The sequence below is a fragment of the Chionomys nivalis genome, chromosome 18 (genome assembly GCF_950005125.1).
Source record: "Chionomys nivalis chromosome 18, mChiNiv1.1, whole genome shotgun sequence".
Lineage (NCBI taxonomy): Eukaryota > Metazoa > Chordata > Mammalia > Rodentia > Cricetidae > Chionomys > Chionomys nivalis.
This window is the reverse complement of record NC_080103.1, coordinates 33725078-33738212: the sequence shown is the minus strand read 5'-3', so window position 1 is coordinate 33738212 and position 13135 is coordinate 33725078. Positions and strand designations below refer to the sequence as shown.

At 43.0% G+C, this 13135-nt stretch overlaps 1 protein-coding gene across 1 annotated transcript; it reads right to left on the bottom strand.

The window, feature by feature from the left end:
* Positions 1–356: 356 nt before the first annotated feature.
* Dnttip2 (deoxynucleotidyltransferase terminal interacting protein 2) lies at positions 357–10841 on the bottom strand. The gene is made up of 7 exons (XM_057794207.1): positions 10740–10841; positions 7642–9221; positions 5255–5393; positions 4684–4779; positions 2895–3059; positions 1504–1613; positions 357–611 (listed from the first exon to the last, which is right to left on the bottom strand). The coding sequence occupies exons 1-7, from the start codon at positions 10806–10808 to the stop codon at positions 518–520; spliced, it is 2253 nt and encodes a 750-aa protein (XP_057650190.1). The 5' UTR covers positions 10809–10841; the 3' UTR covers positions 357–517.
* Between the last annotated feature and the right edge of the window lie 2294 nt (positions 10842–13135).

The following is a 13135-nucleotide window of genomic DNA, read 5'->3' as shown; positions in this document are numbered from 1 at the left end:
CTACACCCTCCACACACACCACAGAAGCAGGTAAGCAGAAGCCGCATCTACACCCTCCACACATCACAGAAGCAGGTAAGCAGAAGCCGTATCTACACCCTCCACACACATCACAGAAGCAGGTGAGCAGAAGCCGCGTCTACACCTTCCACACACACCACAGTAGTTTTCACATCAAAACAGTTTTGATCACTTCAAAAAATACTTTGAACATAACAGTTCTTTGAACATACTATCTATTTATGTTCTAATTACATTTTCTTTAAATAACCAATACCAAAACCTGGACAAACATAGTGAAATAGTTGATTTTCCCTTGAACAATTGAAATCAGATGTATCATTATACACACACCTATTTTTATTCCAAGAGGCACATGACTGATTTTGTCAAAATAAAGTCAGCTTTATTTCCAAAAAGAAATCACTAAATATTTATACATTATTTATATAAATTATGTGATGACCTTCAGCAAATAAAGGGGACCTATAAAATGTTATGGCTTGCATTGTAGATTTTAATTGCGAAATTTCTTCTTTTTCCGGAACTTCTTTCCTGCTGCATTTGCTGCTTTTTCAGCCATGATTTCTGAATACTTCCTTCGGTTAAATCTGAAAAGAAAAAACAAACTTTATCTCTAATCCTAAAGCACAATAATTTAAGAGGTATATCAGGTATGAGCAGTTAATATAGCCTTAGGGAGGCACTAACTCTCACTACGCTCTGCGCATTGTGTAAATTGTCTTGTGTAAATCACATTGCTACCAAATGTCAGGAGGTTGAGGACAGCAATGGTCTCTGTCCTCAGGGGTGTGTGTATGTGTTTTAAGGTTTTGAGATGGTGTCTTGCAGTGGCTGGCCTTGAGCATCCTAGGCATCCTAGGCTGATCACGAACTCACAACCTTCCTTTCTCAGTTTCTTATGCATTGGACATACTGAACTTCTCAACCAGTTTGTATTTACCAGGTGGTGTTGGATCTGGGTATAAATGTGGGATAAAAACACAAAAAAGACAAAGCAGAACAATTTCTACTTAATGAAAGCAGTATTAACGACTTTTTAGAAGCTCAAAGCCAGGTGTGCTGGCACACTTGGGAGGCAAAGCCAGGTGATCTCTGATCCAGGGCAGTCAGAACTACACAGTGAGAGACCCTGTCTCAACTGCCTCCTGCCCCCCATAGAAAAAAAACAAAGAGTTATGACTTTCAAAGTCTGCTCTCCAGATCAGAGGTCTGCTAGGTAAGAAGTGTTCTCACAGGAACACTAAGGCATTAATTACCCCACCCCGCCGCCCACATTCTCATGCGGCAACATGTGCAGTTTGAAGGATACAGAACACATACAGTTTGGCAGAAATAGATGAGAATCTAACTTTAACTATTCCAGATACTAAATTATTTTTGCTTTGTTATTCTCATAAAAACAGTCACCAAAATGTAATCTGAAAACCTATAAACTTACGTGTATTTTAAAAAGGCACACATAAAGTAAACTGTTATTACCTCCTGAACTCAGAATCAGCCAGCAGTTCTTCCACAATAGTCTTTTTCCTTTGTTTCTTGGGAATTCTTGAATGGTAGAAGTCAGCTGGATTATCAGCGATAGTTCCAATCTAAGAAAATTGAGAAATAAATAATGTAGCATGTGGATGTTAAGTCACTTCATATGTCACTGTAGGTCTAAAGGTTTTCTGTGAAAGGAACAGACAGCATGAGCCCCCATCACGCCTGTCTTCAAGTCATGTAGACCACCCAGGAGCCAGTACACTGGTGCTACGGTGGCATTTCCCATCAGAGCACGGTAGGTCCAGTCCTTCAGTGCTCAACAGTGAATTCATGATGAATAGCACAATGTAATATAAATTGTGCTTTTTAATTCAATAACATACATGTAAATTCTATATGCCTATTTTAGAGGTTAGCATAAACACTGCCAACCTAGAACCTGTTTAGTAAAGGTTCTCCATTTATTCTCAACTGACTGACGTTTACAGGACGACTACTATGTGCTTAGGTGATGGGAAAACAAGGCCTGAGGCCGTCTAGTCCATGCCAGTAAGGAGCTACAATCTTAATGCAGAAACTAAAAATCATCACAGTACAAACAATACACACAGACAAAAGACTATACTCTGGAGACCTAGGGACCAGGTTGACCGAAGGAGGTAAGAATGACAAAGACAGTATTTTAGCTTGGCTCTCTACAGGTAGAGTCAAGTCGGAGAACAGTGAAAGCTGGTTCATGTTCTGAGAAGGCTGAAGAGGGCTCAATAACATAGGGGTGGCAAGCTAGTTTGTGTGCAGAGTAGCTAGTGTTATAATCTGTAATTTCCTTACATATTTTTTTTCATGTTATACTTCTGAGAAACTTGAGTAATTCCTGGTGACCTTTGGGGTAATCTGGATCACTTCCTTTGGACCTTCTTACTCTGCATCCACACTAGCTACATGAGGCCAGAGGGAAAGAGACTGAGAAACGTATAAAGAGCCACATAAGCAGAAAGGGCTGAAGAATGGAAAGATGACCAACTTGCTCACTCATTGGGAGACACGGAAAAGCAACTTTTGAATGACTTTTACCATCTGTCTGGGGAAAAGGAAAGGAACGGAACACAGAATTTCCTTTCTGTCTACATGCTGCATGAACTCTTGCTCTTAGGTTAGTACTAGCAATACATTCCGATACAAAAATTCGGTGAGTTTAAGAGAACTACCTTTGATCCCAGCTACCATTTTTAACCCTACCCCCTTTCGAGGACCCATTGGCTGGATGAGCTGCGTTAGCGTCATGATAAAGCCTAAGCAGACACTGACCACTGGCCTGCTGTGCATAAGTAAGCTCTCACTTACTTTGCTGTGCTGTTCCCACACAACATAACCAGTACTCTGTATACCTGGAAGTACTTAGGGAAGCCATCTCTGTCATTTTTCTTGTAAAATCTTTTTGGGTCCATGCTTGCTCTCATCTTCAGTGCTTTGAGATCATTTTTCAGTTCATCTGTCAGTTCTGGAGCTTTCATGCCAAACCAACCATCACCGGCTGTCTTCTGTCGCTCTTTCTGAAATACAAGTTTTAAAAATAAAATTAAAAAAAAAAAAGATTCGTATGTAGGTGCCCATGGAGGTGAGGAGAGTGAAGATTTCCTGAGCTGGAGGTAAAGGCAGTTAGGAGATGCCTGATGTGGGTACTGGGAAACAAACTTTGGTCCTCTGTAAGAGCAGCGAGTGCTCTTGACCACCAAGCCACCTCTCCAGCCCCCCAAAATAAACATTCTGACTTTTAAGAGTAGAGAGTCTAATTCCTCCTAAAATTAGACACACTCCCTACTGTGCAATAAAGGTGCCCTCCCCTAAAATTATGCAACAGAAAATTGTGTGAATTACTTGGGGGTGGTAGAACATAGCTGTGAACTCAATACTTAGGAGAGATTAAGGTTGGATGATTGTGAATTCAAGATGCCAACCTGGGCTACCCATTCAGACTCTGGGAAGGGGCATTTAATAGGGCTGGGGATAGAACTCAGTTGGTAGAGTTCTTGCCCAGTATGCATGAAGCCTTGGTGCTTATTCTTCAGCATGACATGAGCTGGGTGTAATAATGTACATGTGTACCCCCAGAGGATGAGAAGTTCAAGGTCATCCTCTGTTCAGCCAACCCAGGACAGATGAGATACTGTCTCAAAAAAAAAAAAAAAAAAAAAAAAAAAAAAAAAAAAAATCGAAAAAAAATTGAAGAAAGAGCAAAAACCCCAACTGTACAGAAAGTACTTATCTCTAGGATCCTTATAAAAAGTATTAAGTCAAAACAAAACAAAAAGCATCATCAGCTTTATAAATGATGGTTCGCTGGTGATGACTTAAGGGAAAGGAACAGGCAGCTTCCGTTTTTTTGTTGTTTTTTTGTCTAAAAGACCTCATACAAGAGATAATGTATAAAAACATTTTATTTTAGGAGCTACTATATAAGTATTATTTTTTATTCAGATAAGGGTCTGAGAAACTAACTTAATGCTTAATAAGTCCAGAACTTTGTTATATTCAAAATAAAACAAAATTACTATTCTTTTGACAACTCTACTAAGCATTTTGTTTCATTCATCCAAAATGCTTTGGTGTCTGCCATATCCAGTACTGCGTTATTAGCACCTTTTGGAACTGCCTTGAAGTTCAAATAGTAAAATAGCAGGGTTTGCTTCCACTGTTAAACTGTTCCATTCCCTTGTCTGCCAGACCAATGAACCAGAGTTTTGAGTTGGTGGTATTAACTCTGTGTAGCAGAGCGCCTAGGCTTCAGTGATACGTGTAAAACCTAAATGACATGGATGGTGAGCCTGTGCTGACTGTCACTGTTTAAGGTGTATTGTCAAAAGCTGTATTTGGGGGTGGAAGACACATGTCAGTGGCAAGGCACATGCTTACCTCATGTACAAGACCCCAGGATTTCACTCCCAAGCACAAAAACAAACGAAACCAAAAACTGTATTTGTGTGCAAAGATGTGAAAAGTCACACTAAACACATTGATGGAACCACATTTGATGGCCCTTAGTATCTAAGAACTCTGGTCCTATCTATAATAGATGAATACATAGCCAGAGCTTAATTGCATGATCACAGCATTACACACCCTGGAAACAGAGAGGCAAAGCACGCATGAACAATCCAAACAGTGAGTCCTACTTACCCTGCGCTGTTTCTGAATCTGATGCTTCGACTCACTATATGGTGGCACACAATAGTTTTTTTCAAAGTCAGGTGTAATGACAGATTTCTGCAGAAGCTAAGAAAATACAAAATTATTTTTTATCTTTCTTCCCCATTTAAACATTTAAAATTTAGGCTTTTAAATTTTGTGTAGGCAAATTTACTACTATGTTTCTGAATGTTTTTTGCACTTTAAAGAGGTACTTGCTGCCAAACCTCCTGGCCTTGCTCTTGCTCCCTGGAACCCATAGGGTAGGGACACACAGCTACAGCAGATTGTCCTCTAGTCTTCCTCTGTATACCACAGCATAAATGTGTTCTACACATACATGCACACAAAACAAAGAAATGAATGTTCCTCCCAAGTGCTGGAATTAAAGGCTTGTGCCACCACCCGGCTCAAGTATCCTCTTACAGATAAAACCCCTTCCATAAAAAAAAACAACCTTTTTAACAAGAGGGAAAAAGAGCACAACAGAAAATATAGTTTGCCATAGGGAAAGCAGTAATGTTCCAAGGACTAAAGAGGATGAGACCGTTCATAAGCTTACCTCATTTTTCTTTTTCTCCTTGATCTGTGTTAGGGTTTTCTTTTGAGGCTGCAGTTTGTCTACATTGAAATTAATATACAAGCCACCCAACTGCTTGATATTTAGTCCAGGGTCTATACTGCTACTTGTCAACTTCAGACTGAAAGAGAAATATCACTTAAAGATCAATTAAGACAAAATGGGAATGAGATTGCATGGTAAAATCACACATGTACACAGAGTTCCTAATTTACAGTGCAGTCCCTGAAACACTCAATAAATGTGTATCTCATACATTCACTCAGAATAAAGTCAAGGATGAATAATAAATCAACACCATTAGAGAAGATACCCAGATTTTCTAAGAGGATTAAGCAAATAACATGTACACAGATTTCATAAAGAACTTGAAGAAAAGTCATTCAGTTGACTTCACACACGGGAGGACACAGCTCAGAAAGACACACTATGTCTCTAGGAAGAAAGACTAGCTCTGACTCTGAAATTAACAGAAATTAATTCCCAATTCTAGATTCTTTCCTAGGCAGACCTGTACCAAGTGTGGTACAGGACTATAATCTCAGTCTTCAGAGGACTGAGACAGGAGGATTGCACATTCTGGTCTAAAGCAAGCTACAGAGAGATCATGGGTGAAAAAAAACAGACTCCCTTGCTGGATGAGTTAATGGTAGTTTCTAACTACATCTCAGTTGGCAATGAGCACCAAGCCTGGAGAAGCAGAAAAAAAGACGGCATACTCCAGATCCGCCTCTTCCACATCCGGTCTCGGCTCCTATCCTAATAGTGAGAATTTTTACCTTAAATAACCAAGAGTCCTTTTTATAAGCCAGTTTCTTCTCTGATCATTCCCATAAACCATGTAGTGTAGTCCAAAGTACACGAGCCTCCACTGAAAAGTGGAGTCTTCCTATTAACAGTGTCTTGGCAGTGGTTCCCATCATGAATGCATATTGGGTTTAATGTGGGAAGGAGTATGTTTTTTTAAAAAACAAAAAGAGCCAAGCAAACAAATTAACCAGGCATGGTGTTGCACACCCTAAGGTCCCTTAAAACAAGAGGCTATCAACACGATTCTTGATGGCCTCCCACGAACTAGATGTTAAGACTCTACTGCTAGCCTGGCAGTGGTGACACAAACCACTAACCCAGCACCTGGGAGGCAGCGGCAGGCAAATCTCTGTGAGTTCAAGGCCAGTCTGGTCTACAGAGCTAGTTCCAGGACAGCCAGGAGCATAAAGAAACCCTGTCTTGAAAAATCAAAAGACCCTACTGCTGAAGATCTCACAGGCTTTGGCTATAGGACACAGAAATCAATTGGCAACTGAACTGGAATCCTGTTGGCTAACTTCTATAGTGTTGGAAGACTATACAGGTTGTGGGAAGTTATCAATGGTCTGACCCAGGTGGGGACTGTACTGCTGACTTGCCAGAAAAGCTATGCCTGCCTACTGGAGCACTGTTAAAGGGGTAACCAACCACTTCTAAATGAATTTGAGGCCCACTTACAGGAATTTATACTTGGTTCTGTACACCTCATCAAAAAGAAGCCTGTGGTTGGTCACAGGTGCTAGTGAGGAAGCGCCTACTTTTTTTGCTAGACATGCTTAATTCATTAAAAAAAAAATACCTTCTAAATATCTAGGTTTATGTTCAGGTATGGTGAGATGCTTTTATTTATTTATTTATTTTTTTGTAGTGGGCAGCAGTTACTACTAAGATTCGGAACTTTCAAAGTGCTAAGAATCTCAAGGTGCTCGTTTCTACATGGGACATCTATACCTCCTCTTCCAAAGCTCAGGGAACACTGCAGAAGAGGGGCAGGGAGCATCGACATGGAATACTGTTCTCTGGGTATGTCATGGTAGTTGTACCAGGAACTGATAGCAACTCTTGATCACCTATGGAATACGACTGGACCAGTCAACACTCTGAAATAGAGGGTCCAGGAAATCATGATGCCCCACCTCTCCCTGAGGACCTCTAGGCAGTAATGATTACAGGCGGAGGAAGAGGCATTTTTTTCAATGGTACAGCACTAGTAAGCTTCCCACGATCCTATAAATAACCCCTCACCTATACTATTAATTATAAGCAATTAAACTCATTGGGTCACCTATGTCCCCAAAAGTCACTAAAGCAGAAAGAGACTAGCTGGGAAAAGGGGTATCAGTGGGAATGAAAGGGGGATGAAGAATACAAGGGGTAATTACACTTCAAAACTCACTGTATACACACAAGAATGAAAACATCATACTGAAACATTATAAATAATATATACTAATAAAAATTATCTTGGGGGTTGGGTATAGCTCAGAGGCAAAGGGCTGCGGCCACAGGTTTAATCCTCAGCATGCCCTTGCCTATTTACTTTTAAAGGCAGTACTTACAGCTTTGACTTTGTGTTATTTAATAAATCTTCCTCATCACTAGACTCATCTTTATTTTCATCGCTGTCTGATGATTCTTCGGTATTTTCACCTTCTTCTTCTTCCTCCTCCTCTTCTTCCTCAACAGCAACTTCACTCGGGGCCTTGTCTTCCAGGTAAAATTGTTTGTCAGCGCTCAACCCTGGAGTTCTATCGATTACAAAGAGGGAACTACCACATACAGTGTCTTCCACGTCTTCGCTTGAAGACTCCTTCTGGCCACTGTTTCCAATGGAACACACAGTGTCCTTCTCGTTCTCGCTGTTTTCAGACTGCTGGCTTTCATCACTGCTAAGAAATAACAGAACAGAACTATCTACATCCTGCGACATGCTGACTTCAGACTTCCAGGGTCTGGTATCAGATTTGAGACCCACGTCACTTTGGCCGTCCTCGTTCTCACAGTCACCTGCACTTGTGGACTCGTCGTCGTTGCCATCCCCGTGATCACTGGACTGGGCCATGTCACTCATTTTTAGGCTGCCCACTCTGTCTTCATTCAGTCTCGCGACTTTCACAACTGCAAACTTGTGCTCTAATGATTTCATCAGAGCCTCACGCTGGGGACTTGAAGGCTGTGGTGTGGCTTTATTGCCTGGGGTGCTTGAATGATTCTGAGAAACTGACTGCCGAACGCTGGTGTCTTGAACTTCAGAAAGAGTCAACTGGGAATCCTTCTCAGTAATTTCTTTGTCTTCCATTATTTTGGCGTCCTCTTCATCCAGACTCTTAGAATTCTCCTTCCTAATTTCTGTAAGAGATGCAACACTGGCTTTTTCTTCTTGTATATGCAAATGTTGGTGGTTTTGTGGTGTTAGCTTTTTTTCTGAACCTCTGGGGATGGAGTCATCAGTCTCATTATTAGAGAAACTTGGCCTATCAACCTGAGAATGTGTTCTCGCTGGTAACTGAGAGGCCTCTGAGTTCACAGAGGTACCCATGCTTTGCTTTTTATTTCCTGGTATAAGCTCAGCACCTTCCTTCTCAGCTTGGGCCTCTAATTTCCTCTGCATGCTCCTGGCTGTTCTGGGTGCGACCCCAGATGACGAAATGTCTGAGCATGAAGACTCAGTATCAGAAACGGCTTCTGCCTGTGACTGTGGTCTTGAATCTCGCTGAGATTTAGCCTTATTTCTTCTGCTGCTTCTTTCTGTGGAAGGCACAACCATGGAAACCCCTGAAACGTGAGATTCTGCTTCAGAAACCATTCCTTCATCGAGAGATTCATACTGAGGGGTTTTCTGCCTTTTCTTAACACTGGACTTTGGCGTGGGTGCGCTTACGATCTGCCTCTTCCTAGTTATTCTTAAAATGGGCTCCTCGACCTCAAACACAGAAGTAACCCCCGAAGCATGAGACTCTGCTTCAGAGACCTCCGCATCAGTAGCCGGCTCTGTTATCTCTGCTGGGGGCCCTGGACTTCGACTTTTCCTCTTTCTGGAGAGGGCTGGACTTTGTTTCTCAGCTGTCTGTGAATCAGCAATACTTCTGTCATCTTTCTTGCTTTCTAGATGTGTCTCGATACCTTGAGGAGTAGAACCCTGCAAAGCAAAAACAAACAGTGAAAGACTCTAAATGCATTTGTAAGCCCCCTCAACCTTAAGAAAATGTAAAACTTTAAGAAAAATCTAGCCGGGCGGTGGTGGCGCACGCCTTTAATCCCAGCACTTGGGAGGCAGAGGCAGGTGGATCTCTGTGAGTTCGAGACCAGCCTGGTCTACAAGAGCTAGTTCCAGGACAGGCTCCAAAACCACAGAGAAACCCTGTCTCGAAAAAAAACAAAAAAAAAAAAAAAAAGAAAAAAGAAAAATCTAAAGTCATTTCTGATGACTCTCAGTACTTCCCCACCTCCCCTGGGAACCAAGGACATAACAGCTATGCATGCACGTACTGAGATGTTGGAAACTTTCCATCTCCCTGAATAGGGGCATGATAACCCTTAGGTGTTGACTCAGTTACTGATGTTTTGACTTAGTCCCTGGGAAGGGGCAAAGTGACCTTCAGAAGTTTCCCTTTACCTCATCTGATCTGGTAATCACTCTCCAGCTAATTACTGGTAATAGCCTTTTTGAATAAGCCAATCCAATAAGTTAAAAAAACAACCTACAGGTGTATGTCGTGTCGTGCCCCCCCCCCCCCCGTGGCTTTTTGCTTTAAAAATGGGCTGTAACAGCTGTGGATGTCCTTCATATCCCGAACCTGAGGGACCCTGTCATGACAGAATAAAAATCCTCTTGCTGTTTGCATCCGCACGAGTGGTCTCGACTGGTCCTTGGGTAGGGGGTCTCTCCAGAAGAAAGACATCCTTCGGGGGGTCTTTCAACAGTATAACTGAGATACGGCAGGGACAAGAGCAAGCAAATGTAGCAGGACCTCAAAAGGCAAAACTTAATAAGGCACGAAACAAAGCTAAACTCATGATGAAATAATTTTTTCCTTTACTTGCTTCATCCTAGACTTCAGAAAGCAAAACTGAAGAGAATTTTCTCCACTCTGAGGGGAAAAAGAACCCAAATCATTTATAGAGGCCCAGGGGGCGGGGGAGTTAAGTACTGATTGCGCAGATATAATGTATATACACTTAGGAGTGTATAAGGGAATTCTGTTTGCCTGGGTTTTTATGTACAGGAAAGATTGCGTTACATCCTTTACCACACGATATAAAGAGTGTGGCAGCAAGAGACTGCCAGAGGCCCTCAGAGACGCCACAGCCGCCTTGAATATACCAGAGGAGTTGGTGCGAGACCACCGCCAGTCTCCCCACGTGAAAACGATGCTCCCTCCCATCCCCAATGAGGCTCGGGAGCGGGGGCAGGAATTAATCTTCCCAGGTATTGGCTCAACAGGAAGTTAAGAGGCAAGCAATCCACACGCTCGTAAGTGCCCTGAAAGACCCCGAGGCGCAACCCGGTTCCAGGCCGACACAGCGCAGCGTTATGCGCACAAGGCTCGTGCCGCTCTCACCCTCCTCCGCCCCGCCGAGACTCCTCGCTCTCCTCCACCCGGCAGAGTCTCTCCTGCCCAGCGGCGAGGAGACCCGGGGAACATGGGGTCCTCACCTTGTGCTGGGAGCTTCCTGACGCGACTGGGACCCAAGTCCGACACCGCCCGGACCTGGTGACCACCATGCTCCCGACTCTGTATTCCCGGCAGCCAGCGCGGCTTCCTCGGCTCCGGCGCTTCGGAAGTGCGTCAGACCCAAGGGTCTCGCTTACGCGTCCCCGCGGAAACTGCGGCTCGGGAGAATGGTTCCTTTCGGGCTCGCGTGCCGTTTTAGACAGGGATCGCCGCCGCCGGCCTCTGATTCCGCGCGTCCTCCACGGTGCTCTCCGCGGCCGTAGAGGCTTGCGTTTTACACAAAATAGGGAGTCGCATTCTTTACCCTGCTTTCCATCGGTCTTCTCCTGTGCAGTCATTGTAAGATCTTTGGCGTGAGTCTCGACTGAAGCCAAAGGGAGACTTCATTTAGTACTTTTAGAAAACAGTATTTGTGAAGTTAAATAGAAATGAGACTTCGAGATTTGATTGGGATACAAGGATGTGTGTCAAGTGAACCCTGGATCTCGGAGAATAATTAGAAAGCTCGGGATTTAACTAAGATGTCTCCGGATTTGAAGTAATCGTTTAAAAGAAAGAAAGAAAAAGAAAATAAATTGTGAAAGAGAGATAAAACTCCCCCCCCCCCCCAACGGAATGACTGTCCCAGATCGAAAGGGTTTTAGCTTAGTTTGTTTCTTTGTTTTGCAAGGTCTCTCCACATAGCCCTGACTGTCCTGAAAGTCACTATGTAGACCAGGCTGATCTCGAACTCAAAAATCTGCCTCCCAAGTACTGGGATCAAAGGCATGCATCTTCACACCCGGTTGAGGTGTTCAATTTTGTTTTGCAGACGAAAGATGGAGAACTAGAATATACTGAGAGGCTACAAAAGCAATTGAGGAAGGGGTAAAGGAATTAATGATGATGGGAGCAAGAAGAGATGTGGTTCATCAAATATATTTTCCTTTAACTTTTAAACACAAATAATTTTTCTTAAAAACACACATTTCGGTGGGCACATTTCTTCTGAGTTAAGTAGCTCCTCTTTCTGCATAGTGACCAAGTTTGTTTTGGTTTTTGCAGCCCTGGGTATCCTGGAACTTGCTCAGCAAACCAGGCTGACTTCGAATTCACACAGATCACCCGTCTCCTGGGTGCTGGGATTAAAGGCTTGTGCCACCACCGCCCAGCCATGACCAAGTTTTGATTGTTTAAAGTTGTCTTAAATTAAAAATGAGACTCGTGCTTAGCAAAGTGGCTTGTTTTCTCCTGGAGAATTGTCTCTGCTTCTCAAGCAGCCATTGGGTGCCATGAGGATGCAGCCTGTGCTTTGGGAGTCGCATACATGTGAAGAACAAGAACATGTGTTCCTCTAACTGGGACTTGAGTCAATCTCCTGTCTTCATGCTCTTTAAGACAGGCGAGGCTTAGTGAAAACACTGGTAACAATGAGAGCTGTTACTTTTCAGTTTTGGTTTAAAAGAGTTCCTTCTTGTTCTCTGAGCCATCTGGGGACAGCTCACTGCACGAAGTGCTGCGCTAGGGTGAGGCCTATGAGGGAAGGAAGTTTCTGGCCAAAATAGCCAGTGAGACCTTCAGTTTGATAAACTGTCTAAGAGTGGAATGGTGTCATATGCTAAATGTACATTTGATTTAATAGGAAATGCCAAAGTCAGGGATGGTGATACATGGCTTACAACCTCAGCACATGTGAGGCTTAGACAGGAGGACCCAGGCCAGTCTGAACTACCTAGCATGGTCGTGTCTTGAAAACAAAAACAAAATAAATGCCTGAGTATTTTCCATAGTGATGGTTTCAGTCTCACCGACATCTGAGAGTTACATTTGCATCGTATCCTCACCAGCACTTGCTGTTGTCGGTCTTTCATCATTAGTGACATCTCATTATAGTTTAATCTGCACTTTCCTGATGATAATAATGTCCAACATGTTTTAACAGTTGCAGGGCCCTGGGTTCAATCTCCATCACCATTGAAAATGAAGACTGAATATGAAATACATTTTCAGAGAAACAGAACCACGAAGTTTACTGCATGTGCTAGTCGGCTGTCTGTTATGTTAAAATTTCTGGCTTAAACAACTTCAGAGATTTATTTGGGCTCAGTTCAGAGGTTGCGGTCCATGTCTCTTTTCTCTGTCCTTTTAGACTGAAGGCTGAGCTGCATAGAGTGGAGGGGCACGGCCCTCTTCCCTTTTCAAGAATTCCAATGACCTAACTTCTGCCAGGCCCCACCTTCCTAAAGTTCCTCCCAAGTCCCTGCAGCACTGTTGGCCAAAGGCCAGGCAGCCAATATATGACCCTTTGCGGGGTCTTTAAGATCCAAACCATAACATCACTCCAAAGATGTTGATGAAAATTACTAAGGATATAGGAGAAAAGGTGAATCTAATGAGT

Bases quoted from the DNA above. Each gene is read 5' to 3' on its own strand.
- Dnttip2 (XM_057794207.1), bottom strand. From the start codon at position 10,808: ATGGTGGTCACCAGGTCCGGGCGGTGTCGGACTTGGGTCCCAGTCGCG. The intron at 4,780-5,254 runs GTAAGCTTATGA...GTATTTTCTTAG, and splicing joins AGGAGAAAAAGAAAAATGAG to CTTCTGCAGAAATCTGTCAT. The intron at 1,614-2,894 runs GTATACAGAGTA...CAATTTTCTTAG, and splicing joins GCTTCCCTAAGTACTTCCAG to ATTGGAACTATCGCTGATAA.